At 44.7% G+C, this 20596-nt stretch overlaps 1 protein-coding gene across 1 annotated transcript in view; it reads right to left on the reverse strand.

Moving 5' to 3' along the window:
- Window positions 1–15890: 15890 nt before the first annotated feature.
- The window catches only part of TTC27 (tetratricopeptide repeat domain 27), a 142209-nt gene continuing 137503 nt past the window's right edge, over window positions 15891–20596 (reverse strand). Inside the window, exons 19-20 of the mRNA XM_054568042.1 lie at window positions 17347–17447; window positions 15891–16122 (exon numbers count right to left, since the gene is read on the reverse strand). Of these exons, the coding sequence (XP_054424017.1) occupies window positions 16000–16122; window positions 17347–17447 (224 nt within the window). The 3' untranslated portion in view covers window positions 15891–15999. The remainder of the gene's footprint in view (window positions 16123–17346; window positions 17448–20596) is intronic.

Here is a 20596-nt window from a genome sequence, read left to right on the forward strand (position 1 = left end):
AGGCAGAGCGCTCCGAGGATGGGGCAAAAATGTCCCAATCACCTGTTTTAGGTACAAATACAAGGACCAAAGCGTTCTCAGCCCAGACAGAATAATAGGCTACTAGGTCTAACAATTGCACTTAATGGGAGACAGCTTATTTGTAGCCAGGGTCATCGTAGAAAACCCCAGCCTTAAATGCTATATAGTACATGGTCCTAATGGCTATATTCCTGAGCTGAAAATTATGTTCTCTTCTTAAACACTTAGAATAAGTGTGACTTCACCAATTTAAAGAAAAAGAGGGAGAGCATTAGGATTTATTTAGTAAGCACCCAGTACTGTATGAAGTCAGCATGCTCAGCACAGAAGTATTGGGTACTAATTCGTACCCAATAAACATACACAGAGCCTTAAGAAATATGTCCAAGGACACAGCACATATGAGTGACAGGGTCCAAACCGCCATCGGGTCTCCCCGGCCGCAGTCCTGGGCATAGATTCCAGCTTTAGCTGCTGCTATCACTTTCCTGTAGGTCCTGCCACATGCACCCCCGGAAAAGAGTCATCAAGACCACAAAGGGCAGCAAGGCCTCTTCTGTGTCCTTCCTTTTAAGGACCCCTCACGGAAGCAAAGCACGAGGAGACAGAAGGGAGGAGCAGCATGCAAGGCTGGGAGGAGGTGTCCGGTGACCTGACAGAAGTTCTTAAGTTCACGGCTATGGGGTCTTTAGGTCTATGGGCTCATCACCCAGAGGAATGTTTGCTCTTAAGAAAAAAAAAAATTAGAGGCAAGAAATAATTGTTGTAATTCAAACGGAAGGTACCACCCTGGCTGGAGTGGCTCAGTGGATTGCGTGCTGGCCTACAAACAGAAAGGTCGCCAGCTTGATTCCCAGGCAGGGCACGTGCCTGGGTTGTGGGCCAGGTCCCTGATTAGGGGCATGTGAGAGGCAACCGATCCATGTGTGTCTCACATATCAATGTCTCTCTCCCTCCCTTCCCCTCTCTCTGAAGAGAAATTTAAAAAAAACAAAAACAAAAAACAAAAGGAAGGTACCCTCTATACTGACAATTCATCATGCAGTCCTTGGATTCTTTCTGTTCCATAATCAGTCCCCATGAGCTTCACCTGACTTCTGACCTGACCCCTGCTAAGGGACTGGAAGGAAGGGAGTGCCCCTCATTCATCTTAGAACCTCTGGCACCTAGAGACCGAGTAGTTGGCAGAGAGTGAGTGCTGAAAAAACAGATCTTGTGGAAATGGACTTTCTTCTTCCACCTTTACTCCAGCGGTAATATTCTGGCATCTCTCCTCCAACTCTGATGCTAGGCCTTCTTTCCCCTCCAGACTAAGTCTTCATTGGTAACCCACCCCCCTTGCTTCTGTGCCAGCACATGGCAGGGTTTCAGCACTCACAGAATGGTCTCCACAGGATCTGTGTGTGCTCTGAGTTAGGCTCTACATCCTTAGGGTGGGACGGTTTATCACCGAGGTTTGTGTCCTAAGCACCTAGCAGAGCACCTGACCTATAAGAAATGCTTGTTGAACATCCATTAGTGAGGGCTGACTCTGGCAAAGGCTGGGGAAAAAGTGAGTTGCTGACACCTGAAATGTTCAAATACAGCCTCTACAACTTTGAGCAGAAAGTCCCTTCGAGGACAACGGTCAAGTCAAGCTAGTTATCAAAGAAGGTCCTAAACACAGCACAGGTGGCTTAGCTCCTACAGCGGGATTTGTGGGTGTTTAGGCATTAGGTGTCCACTCAAGAGTATCATTAACTGAGATCATTCTGGAATCACCTGTGACTAAACAAAGGGCATGAGTGTGGACGCTTTAAGATGATAAACTCACAGCCTTACCAGGAAAAACCCAACAAGCTGCCTCCGCGGGGAGGCAGGCTCCCAGTGGGCAGGGGCCTGTCGCTGCCTGTCTAGGCTGCTTCCAACCCCCCTGGCCGGACCACAGCTTTACGAAAAGCAGAGGTGGAAGTCGGAGTACCTGCTCCCTAACTGCGGGACTTCTCGCAGACTTTCGTCATCCCCTGTCCGTGGGGGCTCTTCCTGAAGGGACAGGGCACGTGGTGCTCCCCAGACATGTGCGGCCAGAGCCCTTCTCTAGGCCTTCTACTAACTCCCTCTGGGTAATGCTGCACCACATTCCCAGTCTGCCCTTCATTACATTTGATTCCACAACCATGGGTGACCACCTCCTCGCTACGCCCGGGTGATGTTCCAGTTCAGACGTCTCCAACCTCCAGGCCACAGGCTGGTACCGGTCCAGGCCTGTTAGGAACCAGGCTGCACAGCCGGAGGGGAGCTTGAATCATCCCAAAACCTTCTACCCACCCCGGTCTGTGGAAAAATTGCCTTCCACAAAACTGGTCCCAGGCACCAAAAAGGCTGGGGACCACTGTTCTAGGTGCAGGAGCATTTGGCCCCCCATGGGAGACCACAGGAGGCAGAATCAGAAGGGGCAGAAAGCAAACCTGGACGAAGGTCGGCACCTGAGAAACACACTATGGAAGGTAGGAGTGGAGTGGGGGTGCCTATAAAGCGGGGAGACAGCACACCCGGCTTCGGGGCAAACGAGGGGCCTGGGAGGAGCCTCATGAGGAGCAAGGCTTTCCCAGACAGATGTGAGGAGCTGGAGGGAGGGGCAGAGGGAGAGAGGATGTGGACGTAGGGAGGGCCAGGCCACAGCGTGGAGAGGCTGGCGGGGACCTGTGTAATGGGGAGGACACCTGGGAAGGTGGCTTGGGGTCACGTGAGGAACGTCTCAAAAAGAGTCTGTACTTCATGGAGAACTACCCAAGGTCTTTAAGCAGAGGAGTGACAGGACTAACTACAGCCACATCTTAGACCACAAAGGCTTCTTAGTGCTAACCCTGGCATGATCTCTCAGTTCACAAATAACTAAGGAGACGAGTGATTTGCGCACAATGATATACAGTGAAGGCAGTGCATCATTAAAGCAGTGAAGAGTTTCACTGGTATGTCAGTCTACCACCTTAGAAATAATGATGGAAAACTCTTCTAAAGCCATTTTGTAATGATTAGTGAATACTACAGATTTATGTCATGAAAAAACTGATGGGGAATCTACTAGTTATCTGTTGCTGTATAACAAATTGCTAAGGTGAACCTGCTGCACGCATCTGTTATGCCGGTTTTTGTGAGACAGGCATCCAAGGGCAGCGGAGACCTCTACTGCAGGGTCTGAGTCTCACCAAACTGGAATCAAGGAGTTGGCCGGGGCAGGGTCTCATCTGAAGGCTCCACTGAGGAAGGGTCTGCTTCCAAGCAAAGTGTTTTTGCCAGAATTCAATTTCTTGAGGGCTGTTGGACTGAGGGACTTCCTCAGACCCTCCTCCCTCCCTCTCCCTCCTTTCCTTCCTCCCTTTCTTCCTCCCTTCCTTCCCTTCCTCCCTTCCTTCCCTTCCTCCCTTCCTTCCTCCTTTCCTTCCTTCCTTCCTTCCTTCCTTCCTTCCTTCCTTCCTTCCTTCCTTCCTTCCTTCCCTCTTTCCTTCTTTCCTTCCCTCCCTCCTTCCAGACTTTGCTAACTGTTGGCCCAAGGCCACCCTCAACTTCCTGACCACACGGACCTCTCCAATGGGGAGAGGGGGGCTGTGAGCAAGAGAGTCTGCTGGTAAGAGAGAAGCCACTCTCCTCAGTAATCTAATCACAGAAATGACATCCCATCAATGTTGCCAATATTTAAGTGGTGAGTGCCACACTGTTCAAGGGAAGGAGATTACAGAATGCCAAGAATACTGGGAGGCAGCAATCGTGGGGGGCCACAGTAGAGTCAGCCTGACTTGTCTATAGTTCACTAAATCCCTAACACAAACTTGTGAGAAACTCATACCATTGTAATAATTCTATCGCAAATGAACCTACAGAGCTTGACCTCAGTGCAGGAAGCAGTTTATTTTGGTGGAATATCACAGTCAAGGATAAATGACCTTGTGTCAATCACTGACCCCTTCACATGTCGGGATTCTACTGTGTTAAGAAGGACTGAGAAGAGAAAGTGAAGCCCTTACCTCAGTGGACCCCTCTCCCTGCCAGCCTTGTCTTTGTCCTCAGCACTAAGCCCAGCCAGTCAGTTTTCATTCGAGTCCTCAGACTCATGCAGGCGCGGGGAAAGGAAAGACGCTCTTTTGTTCTATGCAGATGAAATAGGATACTCTTCATTCTGCCTGGTTCATACCCCTTCCTAGGATTGCCTCTTTCACACAAAGAATGTACCAGCTACATTCCTGCAGATGAGAGACCAAACGCTGTCAGGGATGATTTGTTATTCTTGTGGTTCTCAAAGGAAGAAAGGAAAGAGAGGGGCGGGTTTATCTGGCTGTGTGTAACAGCGAGAGAAGGACCGTCCGATTGGCCAAGCCAGGGACAGCTAATAAAACACAGTGTCTTTGATCTGTAGGTCACCAGTGTATTTAGGATTGCCCTCTAAGGCATTCTCTTGAAATATGTGTTTTTGGAATTCTTCCAGAAAAGCTTAAGACCCTGGGTTATCTCTTTTCTTTTCTTTTCTTTTTTTTTTTTTGTAGTGGTCTGGATTTTGATTTATCGTTCCCTATGAAGTTGTGGGTGAAATTTCACCTTTATTTTTTCAAAAACCATCCAGGCACATATAAGTGCTCCCCCCGAAAGTGGCAGTATGGGGATCCGGCCATGATATGACCGCCGGCATTCCGGCTACAGCCCGAGGGAAATCACCACCCCAGCCTGAGCTGTGAAGCGGAGGGTCTCAAGGCCTTGCTATTCAACTTGGCCATCAGACATCAACAGGGACGTTTTCCATCAAACTACGGAGCCCAGAGGAAATGCCACAGGATATTAAACATGTCAACACCACGCTTTTCAAGAAGCAATGTGAGAAGCTGCCTTTGGTCACCAAGATGGCCACACTCTATCAATGACTCAGCGCTGGCCAGGTTCCCTCAGGTTAGCACCCCACGATTTATCCAGACAGCAACATGGAAAGGCACAGGTCTCAACGGTGTTAGACAAAAGAGATAAAGATTTAGAGTAGGACGTCAAATTGTCCACATTTTTGTCTTAGAGCTGTAATATGCTATGTTTTGTTTAAGGAGGTGTTTGGTAAAGAGGAAGATGGATGGAGAGTTAAAGTTACACGGGGTTAAGTTTGGGTTTGCAAGGCAAAGTTTCACCACAAAAAGCAGCACGCTTTCTCAAAAGCCAATTTGACGATTTGCAAGGAAAATTACGTGAGCAGTCACATCACCTCGAGAAGGAGAGGGTCCAAGAGGTAGAAAAGCGTGAAAAGCCAGAAGGAGGGAAAGTGGACGCTCGGGTTCACGCTAAAAGTGGCCGCAGCACTGTTCCTAATATTTTAAAGGGTTTTTTTTTTTCTACAAAATATAACACACATTCAGAAAAACATGCAAAACAAAAATGTAGACCTCGATGACTTGGCAAAAGAACAATGTTAACCATGACCAAGATAATCCCACTGCCTGGAAGTGCCGATGTACCTCCCAGTCATCACCCTTGTGTACCCACAAGAGTAACCGCTGTCCTGGTTTGTGTGGTAATCACTTCCTTGCTTCCCTTCACAGTTTCAACACCCAAGCATGCATCACAAAGAAATATCGTTCAATTTCATCTGCTTTTTGAACTTTATTTGTATGGAAACATGCAGCCAACGTCTCCCATGTTTGACCTTCACTGTCGTTACTGTGGTGTGGCTGTAGGAAACTCACTCTTGTTGCTGTGTATCCCTCCACTGCACGGCTATCCCACCGCAAATACATCCCTTTTGCTGTTGGCAGACATTTGGAACGATCCCATTGGGGGCTACTATGCATGCTGCTGCTCTAGGCATTCTTGTGTGAGAGTTTTGGTGCAAGCATGCCTGCTTTTGTGCTTGCGTAAGTGTGCGCACCTCGGGGTAAACTTGTTGGGTCATAGGGTATGTTTTCCAGAACGTTTGTGTCAAATTATGTTCCTATCAGCCATGTTTATTTTATTTTTATTTATTGATTTTGGAGAGAGAATGAGAGAGAGATTTGATGTCCCACTTATTTATGCATTCATTGGTTGATTCTACTACATACCCTGACCGGGGATCAAAGCCACAGCCTTGGTGTAGTGGGATGACACTCTAACCAACTGACATATCCAGGCAGGGCCTCGCAACAAAGTTTAAGAGTTGCTGTTACTCCACATCCTCACTGACACTTGGTAGACACAGTCATTTCAACATTAGCTATTCTGTTATGTGATCATCTCCTTGTGACGTGCATTTGCACTTCTCTGATGGCTGAGTCTGAGCCTGTTTTGTAATTTTAGTAGCTCTTTGGTTATCTTTTTTTTTTTTTGGTGACATGCTCAGTTTATTAGTTGGCTTGTTTCTTATTGATTCATAGTTGTATTTTTAAAATATTCTGAATGTACATCTTTTTTTGGTCATATGTATTGGCAATATCTACTCCTCTCTTTTAGCTTTCATTCTCCCTGTCATGTCTTTTGATGACTAGAAGCTTCTAATTTTAAGGTAGTCCAACATGAAAAAAAATTTCCTGTGGGATTAGTGCTTTGGTGTCCCACTCAAGAAATCTTTACCTCCCCCAGTGTCACAAAGATATTCTTGTATATTATCTTCTACAAGGTCCACTGTTTCACACTGAGGCTGGCAATTCACTTAGAATTGATTTTTATGCATGGTATGTGGTAAGGGGCCAAGGTTCAGTTGTCTTTATACGGATATCTAAATAACTGAGCACCATTTATTGAAAAGACCATCCTTTCTCCAGTATTTGGCAAGGTCACTTCTGTCACAAGTCAGTGTCTGTATGTGTGTGAGTATTTTTGGATTCTCTATTGTTTCATTGGTCTATGTATTTGTCCTTACATCAATATTACATTCTTAATTACGGCTGCTTTATAAGTCTTGATATCTGGGCAGGGTAAGACTTCAAATTTGTTCAAGATTGTTCTGGCACTCTCAGAATTTGAATTTTCATATGCACTTTAGAATCAGGTATTTAATTGCCACAAAAACATCTACTAGAATTTTGATCAAGACTATACCGAGTCTATAGATCAATTTGGGGTGAAACATCACCTTTACTATATTGACTTCTGATATTCATAACCATAGTATATCCCACCTATTAGTTACTTAGGACTTCTTTAATTTTCCTGGAAATGTGTTAGTTTTCTGTTGAGGTATTTGCCCTCTTTAAAAACATTATTTCCTAAGTATCTGAATTTGTATGTTATTATAAATGGTATCATTTAAATTGTTTTCCTTTTCAAAACCCCTGTAAATTTGTGTAAGTTGATTTTTTAAACCGATATGGAAATTCCGAATGTGAGGATCAATAATTTTCATCAATTCTGAAGAATTTTCAGCTGTTAACTCTTCAAATATCTCTTCCCCATTCCCTTTAATATTCTTTTATTTTATTTTTTTATGTTTAAATCATTTTTATTCTCTTACAGTTGTCCCAATTTTCCCCCCTTTGCCCTCCTCCACCCATCCCACCCCGCCCCCGGCTCCCACAGTCAGTTCCCACTCTGTCTTTAATATTCTAAAACTTTTGATTAGACCTATTTGTCTGGAGATCTCCATTTCTCCTAAATTTTTATTGTTCTCCCTTTCTGATATGAATGCACTGTTATCTCCAGAACGATATCCTTCCCTTCGTTAACTGTCTCTTTGGCTCTAATCTGTTGTCTAACCCTGAGTTCTCAAAAGAGGGCAATTCTTCCCCCGCCCCAACCCCCAGAAGACACCAACATCCAGAAACAGTTTTGTTGTTCTAACTGGGAGGCGCATACTACTGGCATCTACCAGGCAGGGGCCAGAGATGTTAGTAAACATTTTTTTTAAAGTACTTTTTCTACATTTTGTATAATTCCAACATCTGTGGCTAATTTTTTGTATCTAATTTCAACATCTGTGGGTAATTTTGTACTAACTCCAACATCTGTGGCCTGTGTCAATCTTATTCTGTTGTTGTTTCAACCAATTCTTATCCATGGTGCCCTACCTACCGGTATGTTTCTGATTTTTTATTGTGATTTCATATTTCTTGGGATCTTATGGGAATAATGCATTGAGGTCTGTGTTCAAAGTGCATTCCTCCACAGAGGTTTCTTCCAGCAAATACCTGGTGGCACATCAATCTGGTTGTGCCAGATATAAATTTTTGGCTTTAGGCCTCTCAGGGAGCACGAAATCCAAAATAAGAGCAGCTTTATAGTTAGGAATTAGCAGAGAAGAGATTTTTCTTCATTTCTTTCCACATAATCCAGAGACAAGTCTGAGTTACTCTGCGGAGCGGGAGTTTCGCTGTATTTTTCCACTTTCCATGGAGGATGGTCCTGGAGACAGAGGATCCCTAAACTCACCTGCCACCCCGCTGGACCCTGTACTTTGTTCCTGGTCCCAGGCGTGCTCAGCCCTTCAATCCCAAAGTTTACCCCCAGAATTGGTAGGTGCTTTCGGGGTACACACCCCCATTAGCGTTCATTTACTTCTCTTGATTCATGCTTGTTATGGCCACAGAGAATTTCACTATTTTCCCACCAATTTGTCTACTCACGTAAAAGGAAATTAAAAAAAAAAAATGTTTTAGAACACTGGCTGGTGTGGCTCAGTGGGTTCAGCATCAGCCTGCGAACCAAAGGGTCACTGGTTCGATTCCCAGCCAGGACACAGGCCTGGGTTGTGGGCATGTCCATGGTCGGGGGAAGGGGGTGTGAGTGTGTGAGTGTGCGAGAGGCAACTGCACATTGATGTTTCTCTCCCCCTAGTTCTCCCTCTGTCTAAAAATAAATAAAATCTTTAAAAAAATAAAATAAACATGTTTTACCCAGTATATTTAGATGTTCTAAATATGGGTTTCACTCGATGTCTAGTCAGTCAAATTGCTGAAACTCATATTCATTTTATTGTATTTTATTCCAAATGTACATTAATTACTACAGTAATTAATACTGCTAGATAATTATTAATGACAATAATACTAGATAAAATCAACAAAATAAAAGCAACAATACTTTATATAAAGACCTTTAGCATTCAGTGCATTTTTTTCATTAAGGCTTACTGTCACTCTAGGACAGAGCGACACAGAAATTATGTTCATAAACACGGGTAATTCCCACAGATAAGTACCAGAATCACCTATGGAGCATTAAAAACACACCTGCTCAGGACTAGTGGATTTGAAGTTCCAGGGTTTAAAACAAATATTGTTTGTTTGTTTGATTGTTTATTTTGGGGTTTTGGGGGGGTTTGTGGGGTTTTTTGGTAAAATTCTTTAGATGGTTCTGATTCAGAGCCGTAATTAGAAATCCACAAGACCCTTAAAAAAACCCACTAGACAAAACCAACGAACACTTCTGGGTCTCAAATCCAAGGATCCTGGCTCTCGTAATTAGTCACTCTCCCCTCCCCTCTCTGAACTAATCCTGAAACCAATTGAAGTGTAGGCACTGGATGCAGACAGATGGGAGTCGAAATGCTGGTTTTATTCCTTGGATGTGTTACCACATTTGGGCCCCTGGGTACTTCCCCTGAAGTCTAGCTCTTGGGTTAATCTATAAAGGAAGGCTTTGACCTCAACCCGGAATTGCTGCCTCGCTAGGGAGCGGAAACGGGGGGCATCTCTCCGACAAGCCTGGGCTTCACTCGAGTGTGCCGACATGGAGAGCAGGCCTGGGGGGAGGACGCAGCCCCTCTTTTGGAGGCAAAGTCTGGAGAGAGAGCAAAGAAGACAGAGAGAGCGAGAGTCAGGCTTGTCTGGTTCCGTAAGCCGCTCCTCCTGCACTGGGTGGGCCGAGCGGAGAGGGGCGAAACGGCTGAGTTGTCCCTCCAGTTCTTTTCCTTCCTGGCATGTGGAATAAACATTCTCTCTCTTCTGGAGAAGTTAGGAGCAGGGAATAAGTGTCTCTCCCAACACCTCCTGTATCTGACCCCATTTTCCTGTCAGTCCAAACCTAAAAACCAGGCAGGGAGTGACTTTGCCCTGGCCTTTCAGTTTAAAAGGTCCCCCTGTCCCTCCTCCAGCACCCCTTGCTCTCAGGGCCAAAGAGACGTCCACCTAGCACCTGTACCGCCCCCCCACTTCTAGACCATGCTCGGGTGCCTGGGACCCCCAAGCCTCCTGCCCAAAAGCCCAACGCCTGCATCTGGGACCGTGGGGGCCTCTTCCCTGGGTCCTCCTAGGTCTGAGGGGCAGCTGTCGGCAGCGGCAGGCTCCCCTGAGACGCGGTGTGCACGCGCGGCCCCTGCAGAGCCGGGGGGCTGAGGGAGGCCGGGTGTCCCCGCCCCACCCTCTTCTGGCCTAGAATTCTGAGGCTCTGAGGATCCTAGACTAAAATGTGGCCTTCCAAGTCAGTAGAAAGGAATACTTTCAAGATCAAAGCATAAAACAAATCGTATGGAATAATATTTCTCCTGCTCTGTAACTTTCTCTATTCAGCTGTATGGTACGTGGGCCTCCACTTGCCCTCCGGCTCGAAGCCCCAGCAGATTAAAGACAGGCCCACGTCCATGTGCTTTAGCAGAAAGCTTAATGAGTTTTGTGTTGTGTTTTTTTTTTTAAGTCTCTCATTCTCAGACATATATATCATAGTCTAGAAAGATATGCAGAAAAATGTTAACAGGGTTATCGTCTATAGGGGTGGGATTTGAGGAGATTTAATTTTTTTCTTCTTGCTTATTTGTAATTGTGAAATTAAAGGGAGAAGATGAACAGTAAGCCAAGCCACCTACCTGCAAACAATAACCCTGTGTCCCACTGGGTATGGTCAGGGAATCTACTTAGTATGTGGAGCCACCCTCGTTCTGTCGCTGATACCTGTATTTTTTTGTGAAAAAGAACTGTTGAGGCATAAGCAGGGATTTTGGGGGTCCAGACAGCTGTAAAAATACCAAGACGGCTTTTATCAACCTTGGCACCAGACGTCCGACAGGCCAAACTGATTTCAGCGAGTGGAGGGATGCGGGGCACACAGGAGCCTGCAACGCGTCGGCAGCGTTGTCTCCCCGCCCCCCGGGCTATGACCCCGCAGGGATTAGGGAAACTGGAGCCAGGCTGCTGGATGCCCCCGTCCAGGGACTGCCCCGTCCCGGGACCCGACACGCCGGCCACAATGCCCCTTTCTCTTGATCATAACAAGAACTAATTGTGCACAGTTGCTCACAAAATACTTCACATACATCATCTGCTACGACCCCCACAGCAATTCTGTCTGGTCTGCAGGGTGGCTGTTTGCATTCAACAGTGGAAGAAATTGAGGCCCAAAGGGGCTCAGGGGCGCAGGGGTCGTCATGGCTAAGAAGGGGGACTTAAATCCAGGTCTTCTAACCCTGCGTCCACTCTAGTCAGTCAAGTCCCATGTCGCCATTTTCCCACCTATTCTTACCATCCTTCCTCTTTCCTTTTCCTAGCACTAGGCTGGGAAATTCTGACAACGGGAAGTTGTTGCCCTTTCTCCTTCACTTCATAAAAATCCACGCGTTCTCTCCCTCGCCCCTTCCCTGATGGGCATCGGTGGCTACAGAGTGACCACGCTGAGAACCACGACACTGGCATTGGGACCCAGCAGCACTGTCACCGGCTCCCGGCTGGGGGCACAGGAGAGGTGGCGTCGATGCTTTTTATCCGGGGGTTTCTAGGGCACGCTTGTATTTCTAGCCAACCTTTTTATTTTCAAAGTCCTGCACCTTCCCTATTGATCTTGCTGTAACATCTGTCATGTGAAGCACTGACAGGCTACGGAGGGGTGAGGACTTCTTCAAGCCCCACAGTAACCGAGTCTTCGGGAAACACTTCTGTGTCCGTGAACGGCGCTGCAGAATAACCTCTGTGTGCCTATAGATACTGGGGTTCATCAGAGCCCCCAGACTGGAAAAAGTTGGTAATGCACTGGGTAGGTTCCCTAACATTAACATGCCTAACCCCTGCCCCGCATCCCTTTCTGGCAATGCTGCCACAAAAGATTCAAAAATGGCCGATACTCACCGGTCAGAAGACCCCTTTAATGCAGTTTTCTGCCTCACAGTCCTTGGCAGGAGTCCCTTTCGTAGATCACATGTTGGCACAGGGCCAAGAGATGGTGCGGTTGACTCACAGGTCACTGTAATTTATAAGAAGTCAGGATAATAAAAAGGAAGGCAGATCTGACATCACTGGCAAGGGACAAATTTTAGTGTTGTGCTAAGTGAACTAATTACAACGAGCTCTGAATGATGTGGGAGGGGTAAAGACCTTGTTGAACAAAGCCAAGCCCATGGAAGAGAAGGGCCATGTGAAAAAAGGTCAACCTCTCTAATGAGAGTTTGTGAATCTCCCCAAAATTGGCATTAACTTGTTATTGATCCTAAAGTCAGAGGGGAAAAAAAAAAACCCCAAATCTGCTCCAACTCTTTATCAACCAGGGTGAAAGAGGTGATAAAATGAGCACACACACTCCATCCACAAGCACACACCAACACACACACACACATACACACACACAAAACTGGTTTCTAACTTGGCTTTGCTGCAAGCTGCATATCTAGAGTAAAAAGTGCCTCTTTGTCCATTAAGCCACTGCAATTTAAAAAAATAAGGAAAGAAAAAATTTCAAGATAAGCTCAGCTTTAGAGTTCACTTGGTGAAAGCCTAATGCAGCTACAATTATTCGTCGGCCTTGGCCTGTGAAAGACTCTACAAGAGTTAAAAGCAAGCCAGCACTACCTTTAGCTCATAAGGGATTACTCTTTTATTAGTATAGTCTTGGGATTAGTGGAAATGTCTGTCTAATGAATGCAGCTACTATATTTGAGCACATGGCTGAATAAGCTACTTGTTGATTGAAACCTATCTATTTATAAGCACTTCTGCACGTTGTGAAAAATCCATCTGTATCACCACAGCATGGCGCCCGCCATTGAATAAAGGCTCTTTGCCGTTTCAGTATAGAGGCTGCGGGAGTAACCAGCAGAAAGGAAGTGTGCTGCATCCACTTCACAGGTTTTATCCCTCACCCTTGGCCAGTAAAGTAGGGTTACCTTATCTAAACAGTGATTTAGATTGAGGTGGATGTTGTAAAAACAGAAATGGAAAAAAGAATACTTTTATTCAGACTCACCCAGGGTTTTAACGCAGATCTACCATGATTTGGGAAAACGGTCACAAACAGCCCAAACTAGACATACCTCTGCTTCTGTCACCGTCTTTGCAGGTAGTCTGGAAAGTAGGTGGATTTACTGTGCTCACTGGTATTATGTCTTCTTTATGTTTCTGCTTATGAATAGCACACTAATAGCACATCCAGCCGAAACGAGAGCAGCATGAAGAGCCTTGGTATGCAATTAAGGCAGTCAGCGCCCGCAGTGTTCGAGGTCCTCGTTACCTCTGAGCCCGCATCGGAGGGAAGGCCACGCTCTCCACCCCGAGACAGGAACCCCTGGCGTTCTGGAGTTCTGGTCCCCACCACTCGACTCACCACCTCCACACTCACCCCATGGCGCTGCTTCCCAGACTCAAAACCAGCTCTCGAGCACTCCTGGCTTTTGAGTTTGGGCGTAGAGAAGGGATTATTTTTATCCCATTAGGGTTTATTTTAACTCCTCTGTAGTTTGGGACTCCATTTACTATGCTACTTCTTTGGAAAAGACCAACAAAGAATTTATTTTAAGAAGACTAAGTAATTGACAATTGAGACCTCATAGACTTTCTCTCCTTGAAGAACCTCATCAACAATGACAGACACATTTTCCAGGTATCCCACTGGGAGAAGACAACTGAATCAGCTGACCACTGGAAGCTTTTTCTAGCCCCAATGTAGCAAATAAGAACGCAGGCATTAGCCATCTTTGAACTCTGGCTATTCTGCTTTCCAGAGTTCGTGACCTTTAGTTTCCTGGTGATATCACAGACCTACCTAGTGTGTCATGAGAACGCAGAAACTTATACCTGTTAGCATGACTACTCAGGCTAGGAACACAGCAAAAATCAGAGGATCACATCTGTATTTTTTTAGTTAACAAAGCAAAAAAGTAATTCTGAAAACAAAAGTATTAATACTAAAAAATTAAAGTTGAAGTTTATAAAAGGCAAGATGTTTGGAAATAGCAAATATTCAAATCATACTAGAGCATTATAAAGCACCAAAGGCCCTGCAGTAAGTGAACTATAGCTGTTCAAACAGACACTGAGTTCCTGACTCAAACGCCGGGCCAACGTGCTCTAAGGGATGTTCAGAACGTGATGGAAGGCACTGCTATCACCACGTTCATTTTATGGATGAAGAAATCAAGGTCCTGAGAGGTAGGTCTCGGGAGGTGGTGGAGAGGAGGTTGTGATGAAACCCGAGTCTCTCCTACTTTGCCCTAGTGCCTCCCCACACATTTTCTTCAGTTTTGTTAAACATTCGCGTAAGATTATTAAATGTAACTAATAGTTTTATGACTTAAACAGAAGACATCTAATAAATCTCTCCTTTGTGAGGTCATCTCACAATAAAAGAGGGTATATGGCAGCATCCGAGACTCAGGTGAGCACGGAATCTGAGAACAGGACTGGCAGGGGACAACCCTTCGTGGCTGCGTTTGTGACAGCGCACACTCACAGATACCCTTCTCCCTTGAACCCAGAGGGGAATAAACTGAGAACTAAAAACTTCTGAAACTTGTTAGCTCTCCTTCCATCACTTGTTTCCGGAAATCTTTGCACTTTTTAGTGCTTCTCTGTTTTCTATTGAGGTTCACAGCAAGGCACTGACAAGGAGTTCCTCTGAAAACTTCCCTTCTTCCCTCCGTCCCTCCGGTCACCCATTCACACACCTATTCTCCAACGGCTTCCATAAAAGATTCGAGTGAACATTTGTGAACTCATGCTACTACCTCATTTTCTTGGTCTTTCTCATAATCATTGTGCCTCATGTAAGAAAAACTGCTTTGGGCCTTTTTTTTAGGCTAGTATGAGACCAGAAAATGGTTGAGGGATGAGAGAACTGGTAAGCATTCATAAACAAAATTTGTTGAGGAAAGTTTTTAAGGCTGATTTTTTAATGTTCATGATACTTATATTCATGAATTATAATTATGGATTCAATGCCAAAAGGCAGTTGAAACTTACAAAGAAGCAAAGGATAGAAATTATAAATACTTTATAAAAAAAGAACATGGAAAAAAGGATCCAAATGACTTATGCATGGAACCCAAAATTCAACAACCCGAGCCAGCACTTAGAATTCCTCGCTGTGATTTCCTAGTAAGATTATTAAGCTCAGCTGCTGCCTTCAATATTTGTTTCCATAGACATTACTAAGAAAGCATTTTACTTTGGCATTTGGTAATATGGCACCATTTATAGCTGTCTTCACTCATAATAACCTTACTGAACAACCATCTTTAGGGCTGGCGGTACACACAATGAGGTTCAGCCTGGTTCCTAGCGGCTAACGGCTGAAACAAAAGTTACGTCATTTTTTCTTGCATTTTTTTGATTCAGAAGTTAAACCACACCCACATTTCTCATTTAGCCAAGTCTGTATCTTTCTGACGCAGACATAAAATCTCAAGAAGTGTAAAGGTTTCTATCACCAAATACACTCTTTTATCACTTTTGGATAATAACGCAGACAATCTAATGATTCCACCAACTTGTAGTAGGTGATTTTCCCCCGCTGTTTGAACAAATTTTTCCAAAGAATGATCTAATTCATCTTAGTCTGAGAGAGAGAATAAACTCTATGCTAAAAAGGAAACTCCATTTTGTTCCCTTTTTGCTGAATTACCTCAATAATAATAAAAAATACTGAATTCAACTGTAATTAAGCTAAAGAAATAGGGGACTTTGCATTTAATGTACTTCAGGAAATTCAAATATTTGGGGGGGGGGGAAATCACAAAAGCAAGAGTGTTGGCCATAAAAAAAGAAATTTATTTTATAAATCAGTATTGTGTGTTTCAGATACACAGGTAAAAGAGAAAGCCCAGAAGGCAAAAGCGCCTTTTCCAGAGTGTTCCCAGGATGGTCAGTACTTATTGCGAAACTGGTTGCTGAGGTCTTGGAGCTCTGTTACCAAGGCATCCATAGCTGCTACGTCATCAGCTAACTCCCTAGAAATTTCTCCGCTTGCCACATCTGTAAAAAGTTGCTGCAACATAAAGAACAAAGTAGAACTATCAAAACAATGAAAATCTCTTTGAAACAACATAGAAACAGAGCACAGAATTATAGTTCCGTCTGGGCAACACTTCCACAGGTCACAGTGGCGATGGCAGTCTTCGTCCTGTGGACCGCCCTGGAAAGGCGCCGGCTGCGACAGAGGGTGAACAAACAACAGGTCTGAACTTGTAAATTCAAGGGAGTTCCGCTCCTCAGAATGTTTGCTCTGAATATTGATTACTGAGTGCAATGTCATAGGATGGGTTTTGGATGAAGGCATATACTATTCATCCAAAACAAAGCTATTCATTGTATATACAAGCAAAAAATATACTTTATATTCAAGTTCATATAAATCAGACCCTTTATGCTAATTACTTGAAAATTAATTACAGCTGAGGACTCAGCGGCCACAAAGATGATCAAGATTTGGTGAAAGCAAAACAAAGCACCAAAATGAAAGCAATGGGGCCCCTCCAGGGAAAGGAATTGCCCTGGGAGGCGTGCTGCCACCTCCCCCGCAATGCCACGCCGCCCGTGGCCCTGGGGGCTCTGCTCGCTGGGCCCAGGAACTCGCGGGTTTGCAGGCATCGCCGCCCCAGCCCCGGGCCGCAGGCCGCGTGCGTAAACCAAGGGTCTGTGTTCTCATCGTCCAGCCTGTCCCCCCTCTACCTGAACCATTTTTGTCAAATCCATGGACAACCTACTAATTTTTTCTCTAAAGCAATTTTCATACCATAACAGTCTTTTTTAAAGGAAACATTTCAGCATCACTATAAATGAAAAATAACAATACTCTTCAATAACAAAACTCTAAGTCTGATGTGCTAGTTATACTTTTTCTAATACGCACTGCAATAAATATATATTAAAATTGTTAAGTTTGCCCAAGTGCTACCAGTGGCAGATACGCCACACTTTGGGGAAAGTGATAATAAATAAAAGAGCATTGTTTTAGTTTAATTTACAGAAAGCATTAGGGGCTGGCCTGTAAGTACTAATTTCTCAGAGTCCTCAGTTACCCACATTTAGCGGGGGTCCAGCCATTGGGCCAGTAAAATCCTCACCAGTACAAGTAACTACCCGAGGGCTAACACCTAAAATGTAACGTGGGCCTAAAATTAGCGCTGATGCAAAAGGAGATTTAAGAGTTGGTCGGCTGGCACTACGGCCCTCGCCCTGTCTGTCTGACGGCCATGCCTTCCACTCTCACCTTTGCCTTAGATACCAGGCCCCGCAGGGTGAGCCGCACTGAAGAAAGCGCCTGCACAGCCTCTTGGGGGCTCGGCTTGTTTTCACTGCATTTCACAGCCACTGGAGGGTAGACACAGAGAAAAACATCTGTAAAAATTGCTGATGATCATTCACAAGTTAAAAAACAAAAAAACCCACAATTATTTAAGATTTTATAGTAACGGATTTTAGAAATATTTCTCCATGGAAAGCTTTTAATTTGGAAAAAGGATAAAAATTATGTGTATGATTTTCCCTTTTATTTTTCTTTAAGAAGGATAACTTATTGGTAAAAAGAGAATTTTGAGGAAAATAGGTGAATTTTAGTGAGTTACAGAACATTGGGAAGAGACCCCCCCACCCCACCCCCACCAAACATACATAGACACACACACACACACACACACACACAATAATTAGTTAGACAAAATTAAATGGAACACAAAGTGCCCACAGTGGGCAAAAGAGATGCGGCACATCGCAGCGTGGCTTCCCCAGACTGAGTCCCTAATGGGGACTCACAATGAGTTTTGACACCAGCCCAAGGAAGTGACATGACAGATGGTTACAGCTCAATTCTCAGTACAATTTCATACTCAGGGTTCACGTCACCACCTGGAAGAACTGATATCAACGACCAACGTGCCTGCACTTGGGGACATGACCACAGCCAGGCTCTGGCTGCTGAGCCGCGCCGGCAGCAGTGCGGACGGGGCCGGGGGAGAATGCGGTCTTTCCTCTCCGGCGACCCTCCTCCAGCATTCTGGGGGCCCCTTTCCCTAAAGCTTGAAATTATGAAGGGGGCATAATCCTCCCTGGCAGAAGACCCAGCTGTTAACACTTTATAGGAACAAGCATTGTAAAAATACAACACCTGGTATTTCTCCACTGATCTGATCTTGTTTTTGTCTTGTTTTGAATGATGCTCGCTACAAACAAGACAATAACCACGCACTTTAAAACTATACTAGAGACTGCAACAATTAAAGTCTACTTAGCACCCTAGGTCTTGGACCAGGGATAGGAAATAGAGTTCTTCCTGCATACAAACTCAATCAACGGGTGGAGGTTACCTGTGCCTGGCAAAATAGTTTTATCATTAAGAATATCTTTATGGCTGGTGAGAACCAGGTTTGGCTCCTATTTCAAAATGACAATTAGACTTTGACATTTCTCAGCTAAAGACTGAAAGGATGCATGATAATCAGCAGTGTTAGACTCATTTTTAAAGGGTTTAACCCAGAAATAGCGGGGATTATGATGTCTGTGTCTCTTAGTAGAGTAACACTGTACCTACTATGGCTGCGGTATTTGGGCCAGTTAATACCTTATATCAGAAAGAGCTGTGATTCTTTCTTTTTTTTCTTCTTCTTCTTTTTTTATTTTAGAAGGGAGGGAGAAAAAGAGGGAGGGAAACATCACCCTGACAGAGGACTGAACCCACAACCCAGGCACGTGCCCTGGCTGGGAATCGAATCAGTGACCTTTCAGTTTGTAGGACAATGCCCAACCAACTGAGCCATGCCAGCCAGGGCTGATTTGTTTTTTCAATCCTTTATTTTCATTCTGAGAAAAACAAAAATAAAGCAAAAAGTCAAAGACAAGCATACACTCCATTAGTCCCTTCCTCAACCCCATTTTCAAAAGGCATTTGAGGTGGAGATAGATAGATAGCTAGATAGATAGACATACAAATAGACAGATAGGAAATGAGAGGGGGAGAGAGTGCGCACACGCGCCTGCTGTTTCAAATCACCAGGAACCCAGGGTTTCCTCCAGGCAAATTGAAGTTAAAATGCAAAACTATTATTTTAAAAGTTCCTGGATGGCAAAGAAGGACTTTCGCCAGTCCTTTCCCAGAAAACAGAATGGCTGAGACTCTAAGTAAATACCCACACTATAGACAATGCAAACGGGTACACAATGACAATACTGTTAGGGAAAGGTTTCAAACACTATGCAGGGGTTGCAGGATCTTATCGAGCTTTCTGAAGCACATGGCTACTCTTAAAAATAGCAATCCAATAGCTAATAAATGGTGGAGATTTTTTTAAATGTTGTATTTCCTTTTCAGCATTGGGTGAGGTGTAGAACAGTGTTGCGGAGAAAGACAAAAAAGAGGATGACAGAGAAGCCCAGCTGATCCTTCCACTGAACAGTGGCGAACAAAAGCAGCAAAGGTGAAGATTTATCTTCATGAATCTAAACTATCACTAGAAACTAAAGCTGAGCGTCCACTTAAATATGCTTACAGTGTTATAGAAGTATCAACCCAATAATTAAAGTCAAAGGAGAACTTAGAAGAATAGACACTAATTTTTCTCCAAGGATTGCCCTGATGAAAGAAAGTGCCACAAATAGTTTAAAACCAACTTTAAGCGCAAAATGCAGATTTTTTCCTAGAGTACTCCTTTAACCTGCAAGCTCCTATTTGATGGGTTTAATACCGTCACTTAGTGATTATGGAAAATACCTTGGCTTTGACTGTTATACAGCCAGCTGCTCACAGGAATGTTCCGAGCTGGCGGGTTGAAGGAGATACAGTCTTCAAAGTACATCGCGCCCCGCTGCAACTATGCGCGTAACACAGTAACGTAATAGAAGGCGAGCACAGGCGAGAAGGCAAACACAAGGCCCAAGGCGCCCAGCTGCATGCCACCCGAGTGCGCCCACTGTGAGGCCAGCACGGCCACATGAGCTCCAGGCGCCGCACGCTGCCCTGGCACTGGCCGCTCAGCACTGACGCCCAGCTCTCCCACACGGAGGTCCGGCTGTATGAGTCCAGCCCTCCTGCCTTATCTGTCACGGGATAGGTGGCCCAGCAAATTGAGTATTTGTATGTTTTTTTATCAATGATCTCCAAGGCTGTAAGTAGAATTATTAACTACTAAACCCATTTCTAACTTGTGTGAATGTTGTTGCTTCTTTAAAGGCAAGTTGAACTTTATCCTTTTTCTCTTTTTAGCTTGAGTTCCTTACCACACAGCTCAGGTCTCCCACCCCAGGAGGAGCCAGGCGGGGGTCAGAAAGCACGAGGTTAACATTAAGTTAGGTGTAAGATACTGGTGTTTTTAAAATGTTGTACTTTCAAATTTATGTTTTGCATTTATGTTTGTGTTTTCGGTTATTTTTCAAAACTACAATAGGTAGGTAATCAACGCAAATAGGCTGCAGTGACGTGAAGATTAAATACAGTTGTAAAGGTATTTCATCTATCTCAGGTTTCTAAT

This window comes from Pteronotus mesoamericanus, unplaced genomic scaffold (genome assembly GCF_021234165.1).
Source record: "Pteronotus mesoamericanus isolate MK-2021 breed Mesoamerican mustached bat unplaced genomic scaffold, CSHL_Meso_final contig_101, whole genome shotgun sequence".
NCBI lineage: Eukaryota > Metazoa > Chordata > Mammalia > Chiroptera > Mormoopidae > Pteronotus > Pteronotus mesoamericanus.